Genomic DNA, 17,836 nt, shown 5'->3' on the forward strand with positions numbered 1-17,836 from the left:
TTTAATTATGAATTAATTTATTGTTATTTTGTAGGAATTAAAGATGTATTTTGTCATAAAGAAAAGAAAGATGAAAGAAATAAATAAAGTTGAAGAAATGAGGAAAAGTTGGCATTTTTGAAGAAAGTTGGCCCACAATTTCGGCCCAAATACCCAGGCCCGCCTGGTATCTTCCACCCCCAGCTGCAAGGTGGCATGCTCTCCTCGTGCCACGCGTCCCAGCAACATTCCAGCCAGCCACCAAGCTTGCGCCACCTGTCCGCCACTTCAGCAAAGCAGCTCACGCCCAAGCCACTTCAGAGTGTTGCCTCCTCCAGCAGCCCAAGGATTCTAGCAGGCCCAGCAGCCCATCCGAAGCCCAATAGACCCAGCTCCTCCTCCCTTTCTCCTCCAGCTCGTTGACCTAGTCAACCAGCCACTTTCCTTCAGCTCCACCTGCTGACGTGGCGTGCCCTCATTGGCTGCACTTGGTCAATGGACCAGCTACCACCAGCCACCTTTGGCCCAACTTTTTGTGCACTTTGGGCCTTGCAAAATTGCCATTTTGAGCTTTAAAGCTCATCTTTTTTTGGTGTTTTAGAAAAAATGCATTTGACCATACACCAAAATAACTAGGTTAATATTTATAATAAGATTTGATTTTTTAAAATCATATTTTATTATTAATATTTCAAATTAATTTTGTAAACCCTAAATTGTTGTTTAATTTCTTTTTAGTCCTTTTCTCCGTCTATAAATAGGGACTCTCATTTCACATTTGGTATGTAATTTTTAGGTAGCAAAACTCTACCAAATTTTAGTCTCATTTCTCATATTTTCTCTCTAGAATTTCATGAGAATGTCTAGCATAATAGGCTAACCTTCTTAGGAAGGTTAGGATGATTCTATATGCACTATGACTTTGTTTGGTATTTTTGATTCCCCATGTGCTTAAATTTTATATATTTGAGTGATTTATTTTCTTTCATCTCTATTTCTCCATCTTGTTATCTATGATTATGTTTACTAATAGTATATAGATTTTGTCAAGCACTTTCTATGTATTATCAAATTAGTGAAAATAATATAGATAATATCTTTATCATTTTCTCCATCTCATTCATATATATTTACTTTTGCTAAAATCTATATAGAATTAGTCATGCTCTTTCTATGTATTTTATAAATAGTAAAAGTAATATTTGTGTTAGGTTTTATGTCCAATCTTTTATTGCATTATTGCCAATGGTATAATGTCATTTTTAGATTTCTCATAAGATTTATCTCATCTTTCCATGGTAAAGAATAATAATCACTTGACTACATTTTTGTTAAATATATTTGTGCTTCAATGTTAAATCTTCCAAATGAATAGTTGGGATGTGAACTATCCATTTGTGTAAATTTTTGTGAATCAAAGATCCAAATAAATAAGTATGCATATTGGTGACTCTTGATCCTTCCTACTTGTTACCTATTGTTACATCACACTTTATTCTATCTTTATTTATAATCTATACATCTCAAAAACAGCAAAAATATCACTTGTTCTATTTTTCCTCATATTATTTATCTCTAAACTTTATTTATTGATTAATTTTATTTCTTTACCTCCTTGTGGAATCGACCGCCCGATCTATACTACAAGCACCGCTAAGTGGAAGTCACGTTTGAGCGTTAAACAAGTCTCTTTGGGGATGCTGAGGAAACTGGGCTTGCAGGTCAAATGCTGGAGGAAGCTTCGGATGGGCCGTTAGGCCTACGTTGGGCCTTGGGAGTGCTGGGCTTGCTAGGATGGTTGAAGGGTGCGGACAGGTGGCTGGCTTCGTTCGACTCGGCTGGGGTGTGGCAGATGGCAGGCGTCAAGCTTGGCTCGGCTCAGCATGGTAAACGGATGGCTTCGGTGGGCTTGGGGAGGAGACAGGCCTAGGCTTCTCCTTCTGATTGGGCCACTTTCTATTCAAGAAAAATGGCACTTTCTATTCTTTTTTTTTTCAGATTTAATTATTTTCTTTTCTCTTCATTTCAAAGTGCCAAAATACAACTTTAATTCCTACAAAATAACAATAAATTAAGTCATAATCAAATATTTTCATATGAAAGTTGGGGACCAGGTTGTAGCTAGGCTTCATCTGGAAGAGGTGGAGGTTGAGGCGTCATTCTGGAGGAATGCCATTGTCTGTATCGTTCTAGGTGCCAACCCTCATTTTCGAGTATTTGAGGGTTTCATCAAATGTATTTGGGGAAATCTGGGGATTGAAAAGATTGTGCGTATGCACTCAGGCTTTACTCTGGTTAATTTCAGGGATGAGACCACTCGAGACCTGATTTTGGAAACAGGGGTTATTCACTTTGATAGAAAACCAGTCGTACTTCGCCCTTGGACTACAGATTTGGATTCGGTTAGAATGGTCAAATCTGTCCCAGTTTGGATTCGCTTGAATGGGTTGGGATTGCAATATTGGGGTAAGAAGAGCCTTAGTGCACTGGTGAGTACTATTGGCAAACCTATTATGGTGGACAAGGTGACTCAGAGCAGAGATATGGTGAAATATGCTCGGGTATTGGTTGACATGGAGATTTCGGATCATCCTCCTAAGAGCATTGCTTCTATTAATGAACGAGGTCAGTTAGTTGAGCAATTGGTTGAGTATGAATGGCTCCCATCTAAGTGTGCTGCTTGTGCTCAATTAGGGCATATTGTGGCTGATTGTAACAAGGGGAAATGAGGTATTTGGATGAAGAAAACAGCTGATATTAAAGGAGACAAATCTGAGCAAATTGATAATGGTATTGAAAGTGCTAAACAGCAGGATCCTGGTGCTGCTAGTTTAATTCACAGTGAACCTTTTAGTGCAGTTCCGGATAAGGAAGGAAGGGATGAGACATTACATAAGAGTACTGAGTCGAAGGTGAATAATAACGCACAGAATTTACATAGATCTACTCAGCTAGTTGATTCTAGTAAAACAGATATTGGTGGTACCTGGTCTGCTCCTAAAAGACGTGGGTCTAAACAGGGTGTGGCTTCTCTTAACAAGACAGTGGTAGATCCAAGCAAGGCTAATGTTAGTAATGGTTATGTTGTTTTACAGGAAACAGGGGGAGGGACTATGGTTACTAATTTTTCCTCCTTAGCTTGATGGAAGTTTGTAATTTGATAGGGTGGAATGTGAGGGGTATGAATAAAAAAGATAAGCAAAAGGCTATCTTAGAAGTTTGTAAGGAGAACAAGGTTGGGTTTGGAGCTTTTTTTGAAACAAAGGTGAAGCATGAGAAGATTCAAGAAGTTTTTGGGAATAATTGTCACAATTGGGACTATTTTTCTAGTTCCATTATCTCTGGAAGGATATTGATTATATGGCAAGCGAAGTATGTACAGGTTGATATTTTGTTTGAGGACCCCCAACCTGTCCATTGTAGAGTCAAAGTCAGTGGGCAAAAGGATATGTTCCTTGCTACGGTAGTGTATGGAAGCAACTCTATGGTAGATAGGAAATCTCTTTGGGACAAACTTGCTAACATTTGTCATCCGAACTGTCCTTGGATCATTTTCGGGGACTTCAATGCTATGTTTAGCTTTCAGGATAGGAATGGAGGACGTCAGATTTTAGCTAAAGATATTGTTGATGCTCAAGATTGGCTAGCTTTAGGCCAAGTGGAAGAATTTCATTGCTCGAGTGCGCACTATACGTGGTCCAATAAGCAAGAGTTAGGAGACCGGATCTTTTCTAAACTTGATAGGGTGTTTACTAATGATGCTTGGCTGGATTTATTTCCTAAGACGGTAGCTTGTTTTAAATGGGATTTTGTCTCTGATCACAGTTTTTGTATTATCAAAAACCAGGAGGTTAACAAAGTTGGAATCAAGCCTTTTAGATTCTGCAATCACTGGCTTCATTACAGTAGATTTAAAGAGGCAGTCTTGGGTAGCTGGAATTCTTTGTCTGGTCCGGTAGGGGGTCTGAATCAGATAGTTAAGAAACTTTTGAGAGTGAAACATGTGCTGAAACGTTTTAACAGGGAGGTGGTAGGTGATGTTGTGTTGGATTATAAGCTTGCCAAGGACGAGCTTAGTTTGGTTCAGGAGGCCTTAGCAGCTAATCCATCTAATCTTTCAGTGCAGTTAGCCGTTAGTCAAGCTCAGCAGAGTTTCTTTATCAAACAGAGACGATATTCCTGTTTCCTTAAGCAACAGAGTAAGGTTAACTGGGTGGTCTTTAGTGATGAGAATTCAAAGTACTTTCATGCTGTTATGAGGAAAAGAAGGCTTGAAAATAGAATTACATCCTATATTTCTGGTGACAAAACTGAAGATGACTATGGGAAAGTTGTTAATCATTTCTTGTCCCATTTTGAGCAATTTATGGGGAGGAGGAGCTCGGCTACCATGGAGCTGGATCTAGAGTGTATGTACCAGGGTAATATTCTTTCAGTGGAGCAACAAGTGAGATTATTGAGACCCTTTAGTAAGAGAGATGTTAGAAAGGCTATGTTTAGTATTCATTCCTCCAAAAGTCCTGGACTGGACGGGTTTGGTTCAGGTTTTTTCAAGGGTCTTTGGGGTCTCATTGGAGAAGAAATATCGCATGCTGTCTTAGGCTTTTTCCAGGATGGTTTCTTACCTAAGTCCTTGAATGAAACGGTGATCTCTCTCATCCCTAAGGTAGCTGACCCTAAATCTGCTTGTGATTACAGGCCAATTGCTTGTTGTAATACCCTTTATAAGTGTATTTTGAAGTTGCTTTGTACTAGGATTTCGGAGGTGCTTCCTTTCCTAGTTCATAGCAACCAAGGGGCCTTTATTAAGAATAGAAACCTTGCTCATAATATCATGATTTTCCAGGACCTCTTAAAAGGGTATACAAGGAAGAATATTTCAGCTCGTTGCATCATGAAGATTGATCTCAGCAAGGCCTATGATACCGTTGATTGGCTCTTTGTAGAGAAGTTGCTTAAGAGCCTCTGTTTCCCTTCTAGATTTATTAATTGGATCATGATTTGTCTTAAAGGTACGAGTTACAGCCTTCTCATGAATGGTAGGATTCAGGGGTCGTTTAAAGGGGAAAAAGGTCTTCGTCAAGGTGATCCTATTTCGCCTCTGTTATTTGTGTTAATAATGGAGTACCTAACTAGACTTTTGGCTCATAACACTGGAAAAAAAGGTTTCGGATTCCACCCTTTGTGCAAGCAGCTTAGATTAACTAACCTTTGCTTTGCAGATGATTTGATCATTTTTTGCAAAGGTAAATTTAACTCGGTGAGACTCATTCATGATGCCTTCAAGAGATTCTGTGATTCTTCAGGTCTCTCAGCGAATAAATCTAAATCTAATATTTTCTTTGGAGGCGTTAAAGATGAAGCTAAACTCAAGATTCTTGATCTTTTGCAAATGGATGAAGGTACTTTCCCTTTGAAGTACTTAGGAGTTCATCTTAGGCCTACTAAATGGCAGGCTGCTGATTGTGGGGTGATTTTGGACAAATTGCACAAGAATCTTAACTGCTGGGCGAGTAGGAACCTTTCCTTTGCAGGGCGGGCTCAGCTTATTCATTCAGTGCTGCTTGGTATTCGGAACTTTTGGATGAGCATCTTTATTCTGCCTTCCAAATTCACAACTGCTATTGATAAATGTTGTCGCGATTTCCTTTGGGGTTCTAGAGGAAATAGGAGTAAGTTTCATCTCCCGTCTTGGGAGAAGGTGTGTCTTCCAAAAAATTTGGGTGGAATTGGCTTTCGTGAAGGCAAGAAGTGGAATGTTGCTGTGATGGCTAAGTATATTTGGGCCTCTTCTAGTAAGCAAGATTGTCTTTGGGTTAAATGGATTAATTCCATTTATCTTAAAAATCATACTATATGGAGTATTCATGTAAAGCAAGATATGAGTTGGTACTTCAAGAAGCTTCTCAAAGTTAGGCAGTCCACTGACTATCATTCTTTGCAGCTTGCTGAAAAGGGAGGGAAGTTTAGAGTTAAGAAGTTTTATTCGTCCATGTTTTCTGCTCAGAGTTATATATGCAGAAACGGTTTGGAATAAACTCATTGTGGCCAAGCATAGATTAATCTATTGGCAGATTTGTAACTCTCAATTGCTGACCAGAGATCACTTGAGTCGCTTCATTCCTATCATATCCTCTCTTTGCCCAGTTTGTGATCTGGTCTTAGAATCTCATAGTCACCTCTTTTTGGACTGTCTCTTTTCCCGAAGGCTTTTTGGGGAAATTAGCAACTGGCTTGGGGTCTTTAAGTGGCCGGCTTCTCAGGTGGAGCTCCAGGATTGGTGCCTTTCTGCTACACAAGGCCTGAAGCACCAGATTCTTAATGCTGTACTTGCAGCTACTTTGTATTTCATTTGGAAAAACAGAAACAATTGCATTTTTGAGTTAGCTTGCTATACTACCAGTAGTGTTAGTGCTGAGATTAGGAAAGTAGTTAAATGTAGAATCTTGGGTTTGGGTCTTCCTAGAGCTAGCAAAATGGACAGTTATTTGATCAATATTGTAGAGGGATGGTAGCTGCTTCTCCTTGAGTTCAGCGGCTGTTTCTTTTGTTGCTGTTCTCTTTGTTTCAGCAGCTTTTGCTTTGATCTGTTTTGTATCTGTTGGTTTTGATTAATAGAATTCTTCTCTTGTTAAAAAAAAAATATTTTTTTTCATTTATAAAATAAATCATATTAATTCCATGAAAATATTAATTAAAACTTAATTTATTTTAACTATTAAAATCAATAAATGTGTATTTTTTTACCACTAATCAGGCTCTGTTATTGAGTATGACTATAATTATACCTATGATTGCTTGATTAAGCATAGTTGAATACATTGTATTTGATTATGTGTTTAAGTGAACTGTATGTTTGAATGTACAAGATCTGAAAGCTCAGTTTATGAGCCGAGGCCAGCATTATGAGTGCGGAACGCAGGCTGCTATGGCTAGGCCACCCTGAGAGTGCGATATGCACTTGTCTGGCTCAGGTTCCATTTGAATAAATAGAGGTGCAGTATGCACTTGTGTGACTCTATGGTCGCTTAAATTGGAAAACATGTATGCTTGAGTACAGTTAGTACTGCTGAACATGTTGTTTATGTTCTGTTGTCTATGTGAATCTGTTTAATTAAGCTTTCTTGCTGAGTCTTGGCTCACATGTACTATGTGGTGGAGTGTAGAGTCCAAGAACTTTACTTAGCTAAGTTAGATAGTTGTATAATAGTAATAATAGTATTATCTTTATGACTGTGGATTTTTGGTTCAGACCGGGATTTATTTGGACACTCATAGTAGTACTTGTAGATTTTCTAAGTTTAACCTATAGTTTAGGAATATTAATTTTAACCTAAGGTTTGATTAATATGACTGATATTGAGGATAATATTTATTATACTATAAGGTTTAGATAAGAACCAATTAGATAATAACACATGTTATGTATGGGTTTATTAATGATTAAGTATTTTGAGGATTAAATTTATTAAGGTTAAAATTTGAATACTCTAAGGTCAATCAGCAGCTTTGAAAACGTTAGAGGGCTTAGTCAAGGCTGTTTACTCAATTCAAATTAAGCTAAAAATGTGTAATTTCGTGTTTAAATAATCAGCGTATGCCGATATATTGCAGCTATAGGGGGCGATATATCGCAGCACGAAGATATGAAAAACACGAAACGTTGCACGATTGCCTCGAGCATACTAGCCCAGGCGATATATCGCCTACAGGGGGTGATATATCGCCCCTCTCAGCATATTTTGAAAGTTTTCAAAAATGTTCTCCATTCAAACCTTCAACCTCTTGATAAGTCCAGCATCTTTTTGAACGAGTCTTCAGCCTCTGCTGAACGATAATTCAAATGTTTTTCACTTAAAAAGCCATTATTTTTATTCAAGTTAAATGAAGATCTCTTCATTCCTAAACTCTATAAATAGGACCTAGTACCCAGCCATTTATTCATCTATTACTCTAAGTTCAGAGGCTGCAAGTTGCTAGGTGAGTGTGAGAGTGTAAACACTTGGGTTGGGAATTATAAGCTTGATCATTATAAGCTTATCAAACACTTGGGGAAGTAAGGTTTATTCACATTTCGGTTCAAGGTTTAGATTGGTCATATAAGTCTTCAAGGTATTTCCAAACTCTAGTCCATTTCTGTATTATGTTCTTTAAAAATTATCATAGTCTTCTACTCATTCTAACCTTATTCTTATTCTTGGTTAGGAAATCCAAGTTCTTAAGCACAAGGTTTTTGGTAAGTATATTTTGATAGCATAGTCCCTTTTTCACTTTCATCCCTTTTCTTCAATATACTCACCATATTATAAATGGTTTTTAGGAGTGTTCCAAGGTCCCAAATCAGTTCCCATATCTCGGTTATTTTGGTAAGGAAAATAGGATAGGATTTATGTGTTTTATGCTTTTATATGTTATCTTATGATTTTATGTTATGTAATATGTTATGTTAAGTATGATTGTAGACTTGGGCATATGACCTATATGACTAACAATCCCCAAATAGATTATGGGCATATGACTTGCTTAGCTAGCAAGACCCCACTAATCTAATGGGCATATGACTTATTATAGTATGTATGTGACATAAGTGTTATAGTATGTTTTTTGTTCCCTTATGAATTTTATGTATATGGTTATATGTTAGATTCTCCTTGTTGGGCATTAGGCTCACTCCTTTTTGTTTATATGTGCAGGAAAATAGCTTTAGTGGCGGGAACGATTCTTGGAAGCTTGGGGAATGTGTATTGAGGCGGAATGGATTCAAGGAGTCGAGAGTTTCGATTTGAGGATGTAGTTTTTGTTTCTTATGGTTTTTATATGTATTTTTCCGCATTTTATTATGTAATCTATTTTTAATTATCATTATGTCATGTTTTGGTTTTAAAACAACGGGATCCCATATCCTAACTTAAATTTTATATAAGTTTGATTTTTGTTTTTTTTCAAGTTTTAATAAAGTTATGATCTTATCACTTGTAAGTGTTATTAAGAATTAGTGTTTATGTATAGTTTTCGTTAATAGTCCAAAAGTCTAGAGTAGTTGGGTCATTACATGGAGGTAAGGGTAAGGAGAAACTGGACCAGCCGTGAGTTGGAGAGCTTTAGGGGCGGCGTGTATATATGCAGCCTTGTCGACTGCCATGGTCGGGGTATCAAGGAGGGACTAGGGTTGGATCCTATTTTGCCGCTTAGGCCGGCTTATTTTGTAATCTTTTGAGTTGTAAATAACTTTTAAATTTATATTTTGAGATCCCATGTACAAATTGAACCTTTTAATGAAAATGTTTACTTCTTTGACCACGATTTTTAATGCTTGAACCATTAGTTACTTTAATCACATGTTTAATCCAAATGACTCGTTTAGCGAGTCCAACACTATTTTAAACACACGTTGTAACGGTCTTGGATTATTAGGGTGTTACAATATGTTTCTTTTATTGATTATCATTCTCGTTTTTGTTGGGTTTATCTTATAAAACGTCGTTCTGATTTCTATGATATTTACGATCATTTTCGAGCTTATGTAAAAACTCAACATGTTGTTGTTATTAAATAATTTAGATGTGATCGTGGTGATGAGTATACTTCAAATAAATTTGTTGATTCATTTTCTTTAGATGGAATTGTGTATCAAACTTCTTATACTGATACCCCTGAACTAAATGGTGTGGCTGAAAGAAAGCATAGACACATTATTGAAACAAATCATTCTCTTTTGTTTTCATCTTTTGATCCTAATCAGTTTTGGGGGGAAGCAGTTCTTACTACAGTTCACTTAATTAATATGATCATGTCGTCTGTCACTTCAGGTTTGTCTCATTTTGAAGCACTATATGGTTGTATTCCTCACTATTCTTCTTTGAGAGTCTTTGGTTCTACTTGTTTTGTGCTTCGTCCTAGTGTAGAAAGTACAAAGTTGTCATCATGCTCAGCTCTTTGTATGTTCTTGGTTATTGTGAAAGGAAAAAGAAATATCATTGTTTTGATCCAACTTCCCATAAATTATGTGTATCTCATCCTGTATTTTTTCTTGAGCATATACCTTTCTTTTTTATTCCTAGTACTCATCATAATTTGACAAAATCAGACCTTATTTATATTGATCCTTTCTATGAGTATGAGTCTGAATTATCCACTGCTCTTATTGTTCATTTTCCTCTTCATTACTCTTGCAGGCCTCATGTTTAAAGATCTCAAGAAATAGATATTGGTACTTCGCAACTTGAAATTGCTCCTACCCCTCCTCTTGTAGTTGTTCCAGATCCTCCTGAGATTGTGGACCCTCATCGCTATCCTCAGTGTAATCGTCAGTCTACCCACCTACCAAATTTTGTTTACTCTTCTTATTCTACTTCGTTTTTAGCATCTATTCATTGTCTTTCTAAACCTTTGTCCTATAAAGAGGTTGTTACCGACCCCCTTTGGCAATGTGCTATGAATGAGGAACTCTCTACTTTGCAAAAGACTCATACTTAGGATTTGGTACCTTCACCTTCTGGTAAACATGCTATTGGTTCTCATTGGGTATATAAAATCAATACCAAGTCTGATGGGTCTGTTGAACGCTACAAAGCTCGACTAGTGGCTAAGATATTTTTGCAACAGTATGGTATGGACTTTGAGGAAACTTTTGCTCTTGTTGCAAAAATGACTATTGTTCATACTCTTATAGCAGTTGCATCTATTCGCCAGTGGACTATATCTCAAATGGATGTTAAGAATGCATTTATGAATGGTGACTTACATGAGGAGATCTACATGGTTTCTCCTCCTGGTGTTCCTCATAATCATGGAGAAGTTTGCAAGCTGAAAAAAGCCTTATATGGTCTAAAACATGCTCCCCGAGCATGGTTTCTGAAGTTTCTACTGTTATTTTATCTCTTGGTTTTCTCTTAAGTGATCATGATTCAACTTTATTTGTCAAGTGCACATCTACAGGTATATGTTGATGATATGATTATTACAGGAGATGATTTTTAAGGAATTGAAGTGTAAAAGTAAGAATTAGATTTTTAGTTTGAGATGAAAGATTTAGGTTCTCTGAGGTATTTTCTGGGTATTGAAGTTGGTGTTTCTCCAAAAGGTTGTCTTCTTTCTCGGTCGAAATAAACTACTGAAATTATTAAGCGTGCTCACCTTATTGATACTAGAATTCTTGATACTCCCTCTAAGCTCAATGTTCAGTATTCTCCTTCTGATGGCTCTCCCTTGGAAGATCATACTTTGTATCACACCATTGTTGGCAGTTTGGTTTACCTCACTATTACTCATCCAGACATTGCATATGTTGTTCATATCGTTAGTCGGTTTGTTGCTTCTCCTACTGCTGTTCATTGGGCTGCTATTCTTTGCATTTTACGGTATCTTCGAGGTACCATCTTTCAGAGCCTACTACTACCTTCTATCTCTTCTTTGGAGTTTCATGCCTACTGTGATGTAGATCATGGTCGTGATCACAAACCGAAAGTCTATCACTAAATTCTGTATTTTTTTGGGGGATTCTTTTATTTCTTGGAAGAGTAAGAAACAATTTTTTGTTTCTCAATCTTCTACAGAAGTTGAGTACCGTGCCCTGCCATCTACTACTAAGGAGATTGTTTGGTTGGAATGGTTACTTGCAGATATGGGTGTCATTCACTCTCATCCCACTCCTATGTATTGTGACAATCAAAGCACCATTTAGATTGCTCACAAATCAGTTTTCCATGAATCACTAAGCATATTGAGATAGATTGTCATTTTACTCGTCACCATTTGAAGCTTGGCACCATTACTTTGCCTTTTGTTCCTTCTTCGTTGTAACTTACTGACTTCTTTACTAAGTCGCATACGATTTCTCGTAGGCAAACTCTCGATGCTTCTTGCTGCAACATCAAGAGTTTGAGGGGGTGTTAAATAATTATTTAGGGTTATTTTAGTATTTTATTATTAATTTAGTCTTTTATGTCATTAGCCTATATAAGGCTTAGCTATTATTTGTATTATTCACTTTTTCTAATTTTGTAATTCAATGAAACCATAGCCTCTCTATTTTTCTCTCTATTTCTCTGTCCTTTGTTGTTCTCAAATAATTATCACCTTTAACTTAGCATGCTCATTCGAGATTTCTCTATTTTTTTCAATCCTAAATTCTTACGTTTTTTTTTTGTTTGTTTTTTCTTTGTAGAGTATATTCACTTGGTAGTAGGGATGTAAATGAGGCAGAGTGGGATGGGGTTGGGGATGGCTCCCCCACTCCCGCCCCGTCTCAGGGTCAGAGGCCCCATTGGGTGTGTGTTTAATAAAAAAGTTCAATTTTTATTAAATGGATAAAATAAATAAAAAAAATTATATTTTTTATTGTTAAATAATAATAAAAACATAAAATTATATATATTTATATAAATTATTAGGGAGATTCTACTATATGGGCTTCAAAAAGAGCCACATCGGTAGGGCTCTTGTGTATTCCTGACCTGTGAACAGTTTTCGGTAGGGGTGAACATTTGACCCGCAAAATCCAAAAACCCGCCCGACCTGAACCCCAAGAACCCGAATTTTCGGAAAACCCGTTCATTTCGGGCTTAATTTGATCCGAACTCGACATATGTCGGGTCAAGTTCGGGTTTCAAATTTGGTTATTTCGGGTTCGAGTACCCGAACCCGACCGAAATTATTTAAAAAAAAAAAAACTAAAATCTGAAAAATAAGATAACCCTAAAAATATTTCTTTCTTCTTCTCTTTCACTCTCACTCACGCATGGACGACACAAACGCCTCCCTCACTCAGCAGCCGCGCAGCAAGTCCGTCCACCACCACCACCAGGCACCAGCTTTTCTCTTCTCGCCTCCCTCACTCACACCAGCCCTTCTCTCTCACGCACGGTCAAGAAAGACCCACCACATCCTTGGATCCTCCCTCCTGTAGCCGTACTCAGGGAGCACGCCAGCCACGCAGGGAGCACGCCAGCCACCAACAGGGACCTCCTCCCTTCGTTGCCCCAACGCCACCACCAGCCAGCCTCGTCTCCTCCCAGACCCAATGACTATGTGAGTGAACCCGAGCCGAGCACTTTGTTTGTTTATTTTTGGGTATTTTATTTTAATAGTTTTTTGAACCTCAGATTGTATCAAAATTATTATGATTCAACCTATATGATAGGTATGTGATAAGAGTTGGAGGGAAAGAGCCATTAAGATTTAAGAGAAGTTGAAGGTTCATTCATCATATTCAACATCAAAGTTATGTGTTTTTTATATTATATATAACTCAAAGATTATTTTAGATGTAGTTGATAAGGATGAGAAGTATGTAGTTAGATTTTTGTATAGTGGTGCTTAAATTACCTTTGCACGAAATTATCAGATATATTTGTCGAGAATCTCTCTTGTTGGCTTCTTTTTGGATTTTTACAACTTGGAAAGTTTGCTTAATTTTCTTCAATCAACTCATATTTTTTATTTTTATTTTTTTAGAAAAACATGTTTAGTATGGTTATTAATCGTATTAAGTTTGTGACAACGCCAAATTAGACAGAATGAATATTTTTTTACGGATATAATGAAGATTATCAGTCCAATTTTATGTCTCAATAACACTAAACTTGGAAATGAAGACACTATTTACATTTAGTGATGATTTTTTTTGGTCACAATATGATTTTTTTTTAAATATCACTTATGTCATAATTCAAATGTAATTTTTAATCACAAATTACATTAATATAGTTTTTGTTATAATTTATATATATAATGAAGTTTTTGTTGTAATTTAGAAAATATCAACCCACAATTGAATTTGGGTATTTTTATTTTTAATTGAACCCATTTACAAAATTTGGCTGACTAACTTCATTACCATTTTCGTTTACTTCAGGGCAACTCTTCTAACCTCGACAATGCGATTGCTCTACTCCTGATCTCCTTCTCTTCTTGTGTTCGTTACAATCAGCCGCATAAGGAAGGTATCATTGAGCTTTGAGTTTAAAATTTGAATATGTTATCTTTGAATTTGAATATGCTATGAGAGTTTTTTTATTTATTTTATCTTGATTTCACCCTGAATTATGTATAAATGTTAATGTCGGAGGCTGAATTGGGTTTGAAATTTGAATATAGAGTAGAGGAAGAAACATAATCTGACATGTCTTGAAAATCCTTGTTGGTGGAATGTGCTTTTACCAATTAGACAATATAAATTATGGTACAATTTTATAACTAAAGTACACTTAAATTAATAAGAGACTAAAAAAAACAAGGGCATTCAAAGTACACTAAAATTTATAAGAGACTAAAATTGATCAAGAGACTAGCTAAATCCATCAAACAACACTAATGTAAGAGAAAAACAACGTCCATTTATAAGAGACTTGAGTCAGGTAGTTTATTATATTTTATTTAGATTTTCATGGTCTAACTTGCAACTAATAACTTATAAATATTTTTTTTAAGTGTGTGAATGTTTTATAATCTAATATTTATCTTTTATATTAATAATATTTGTAGAGATGGCCAATGATCCTACAAGTGCTGGGCCAGCTTCATCCTCTGTCAATTTTCAGTCTTCAGCCTCATCTGCACAACAATCTACAAATTGAAAGAATTGCTTATAAGAATTTATTCGTGCATGCCTTTACTTAGTATGTTGTTATTTATTATCCTTGATTTCTTTTCTTTAATAATTTTTTTTATTTGAATTTTGAAAGGAATGAAGAAAAGGAAGGAAGGAAAGGGCATGGACTTTCTTTGTATTTTGAATTTTCATGGACTTTATGTTTATGGTTGTAGACTTATGGACTTTATTATGGTTTTGTATATGTACTTTAGTTTATGGACTTTATATTTGTTTATGGTTGTATTTTGGGACTTTGGCATTTTATATGTTTGTAATTTGTAATTTGGACTTTATTTGTATTTTAAGTGTTTTTGGACTTTTGATTAACATTATATTTTTTCAAAATTTTTAACACCGACCCAATTTGTAAAAAAAAAAAAATCAATTTGTAAAAACAAACTTTAAAAATTAAAAAAGTGTAAAAAAAATGGTATTTTTGCAAAATTGGGTTTTTCTGCCCAAAACTTAATAGGCCCAGCCCAACCCGAAACCCGAAAAAACCCAAAAATTTTGGATTTCTGTACCATTTTTCTCCACCCGAAACCCGTAAAACCCGAACCCGATGAACCCGAAACCCGAAAATCCGACCCGTGTGCACTCCTAGTTTTCGCCGTAATTTTTTTTTATGACCGCGTATTTTGTAGTTATTTAGAGCATCCTGCAAATTTTCAGAAAATTCCAAATAATTTACAATGTCGAAAACTAAGTTCAAAACAGGTTGTTGCAAGCGTGAATAATTTTTTTGATGCGCATGGAAAACATGTTTTAACCTAGTTTTTGGCACTGTAAATTATTCAGAATTTTCTAAAAATTTGCATGATGCTCTAAATAACTACCAAATACATGGTCATAAAAAAAATCGTGCCGAAAACTGTTCACTGGTCGAGAATACACAAGAGAACCACCGGTGGGACTCTTTTTGAAGCCCCTACAATAGAATTTCCCTAAATTATTATATTATATATTTTTAATAATATTTATATTAAAATAATTTAAAATAAAACTATAATGTAAAGGGAGTATGTTCGGGACAGAAATATGTCCTCGCCTACCCTAGGCGGGTACCCGCAGGGACCCTGCCTTGCTAGTTAAATTAGCATCCCTACCTTGGAGAAACTGCAATGAGAAAGTATAAGGTAATATTTCTTGCTATACTATCCTTGTTGGAAAAATTGAGTGAATGAGAAATTGATGCCTAAAATGGTAATGATTCAGTCAATCACTTTGATTAAATATGAGATTATCATAATATTGTGTGGTTTATTCATATTGATTTTAGCAAATCACTTTAGTCAAAATTGAGATATCAAAATATTCTGTGATTAATTTTGATTGATTTTCATAAAATCAATTTGGGTAACTGCTGATATTATCATAATAAGTATGATTAATTCTGATTGATTTTCATAAATTAAGATTCCATATTTATTGGATATTTGGGCATTTAATACATGTGATTTACACACATTTTCCACTCTCCATGAAGCCTATAAAATGAGGATCTCCTCTCATTCCAGGACACACAGATATAGAGTATAACACACAATAGTTTTGGTCTCTTTCTCTCTTTTGTCTATGTAGTATTTTCTAGTGATAGATGGAATGTCTGTTTTGAGTTCACCTAAGCAGATGCAGTGATATTTTTCTCCTGTTTGATAGTTGTTGTATCTTGAGAAGTGATTGCTCACGAATCCTCTAGCACCGTTTAGGTAGATGGAGCAAATCTACTTTATGGAAAGCATTTTTTGCGTGCCTCGTCTTTGATTTATTGTTTATATTGGATTTTTATATTTCTGTTCTTCAACTAAATATATAAATATATATTTCATTCTTCCCCACTATATTATTTTTATATTATTTCTAACAGTTCTTATTCTTAGAAATGCAATTTTAAGCACTACAAATGAGAATAAAATGGTAGATTGTATTCAGTATTAGATTGTTTGGTTGTGATGAAATTTCAGGCCATTTCATGTTATGTCTTAACCATTTTAGACGAGTTCATAGGTTGTTTCGGCATCTGTGATTGATTAATAAATTCCAGCATTGTACATTTATGATTTGAAAAGATATGATGATATTGTTTTTGGGTTTGTCGTTTGTTTGATATCTTAGGAGATTTTTTCTTTTGTTTATATAGTAAGCTCAGTAGTTGTTGGAGTAACAATTTGTCTTTCTATATCTGGAGGCTTCTCCCGATAATGGACGATGCACAGTCACTATTCCAGTGATGAAATTTGCCTTTGACTCGTCGGGATCACCTGCAAGAAAGACACTCCGATGCTTAAGTCAGTTCAAAGTTCGATCCATTTCCCTTCTATGAATCTTATATTTATAGGACAAAATATGCAAAGTAGTTAGTTGGTTCAAGCGAACCCTGGAATGGGGGGGGGGGGGGGGGAAGAAATAACTGAATTTCCCTCCAAAAATACCGACTTTGAATGTCTCACTCAGGGGTCAGAGGCGCGGATCGCCTCTGACCCACAGCTTTTGCCTTCGGAACTTCTATATGCCAAAACGTTCCGTTTTGAATATTTGATAAATGAGGAAAGGGTTTTTGGGCCGAACATTATGGGCCCAACAGATCCAGTTTTGCCCATTTATCCTCTGGGGTCTGCTTCTTATTGCGTAATGTCAAATCCAGATACTTCGCAGTATCTACCTCAGCCACCCTCACAAGTTTGAGTTCGGTGATCTCTCGATCTCGAATGCGCTGCCTTGTGGCTTCAATCGCCTCCTCTGCTTCCCTCTGCAAAACCAAAAACATTATGAAATCAACACACGTGTTTTATGGGCCCATTAATTTTCTAATACATCAATAACAAAAGAAGAGTCGCATACCTCTGCCATCTCCTCCAACTGCTTCTTGGTTTCGGTCACCGCCTCTTCTGCTTCCTTCAACTTCTTCCCTAAATGAAGTTCAACCTCCAACTTCTGCTTCCTGGCGTCCGCTGCGCTAGCCTCAAGACCATTTGACCTTCGCTCCAGCTCTTTTTTCTCTTTTTCTAAGATCTCCTTATCAGTCTGCAACGACACTATATCCTCTTCAAGGTCGTTCATCATACTTCTAAGCTTCTCCATACGGGCTTCATGCTGAACGCAGACTTGGTTTTTCTCCATCCACTTATTGGTCATATCCACCAAGTCAGCTTTCAGTTTGTCTCGCTCTACTTCAAGTCCGACCGTGCCTACCAGCTTCTCCTCTGTGGCAGTCACCCTCTTTTTTGCCTCTGTCAGCTCTGCCTCTAACTTCTTGATGGCTTC

General features: G+C 36.3%; 1 protein-coding gene across 1 annotated transcript; it reads left to right on the forward strand.

The window, feature by feature from the left end:
* The first annotated feature begins 2,075 nt into the window (after positions 1-2,075).
* On the forward strand, positions 2,076-2,708 carry LOC133791476 (uncharacterized). The gene has a single exon (XM_062229401.1). The coding sequence runs from the start codon at positions 2,076-2,078 to the stop codon at positions 2,706-2,708; it is 633 nt and encodes a 210-aa protein (XP_062085385.1).
* The last annotated feature ends 15,128 nt before the right edge of the window (positions 2,709-17,836 follow it).

The sequence above is a fragment of the Humulus lupulus genome, chromosome 7 (assembly GCF_963169125.1).
Source record: "Humulus lupulus chromosome 7, drHumLupu1.1, whole genome shotgun sequence".
Taxonomy (NCBI): Eukaryota; Viridiplantae; Streptophyta; class Magnoliopsida; order Rosales; family Cannabaceae; genus Humulus; species Humulus lupulus.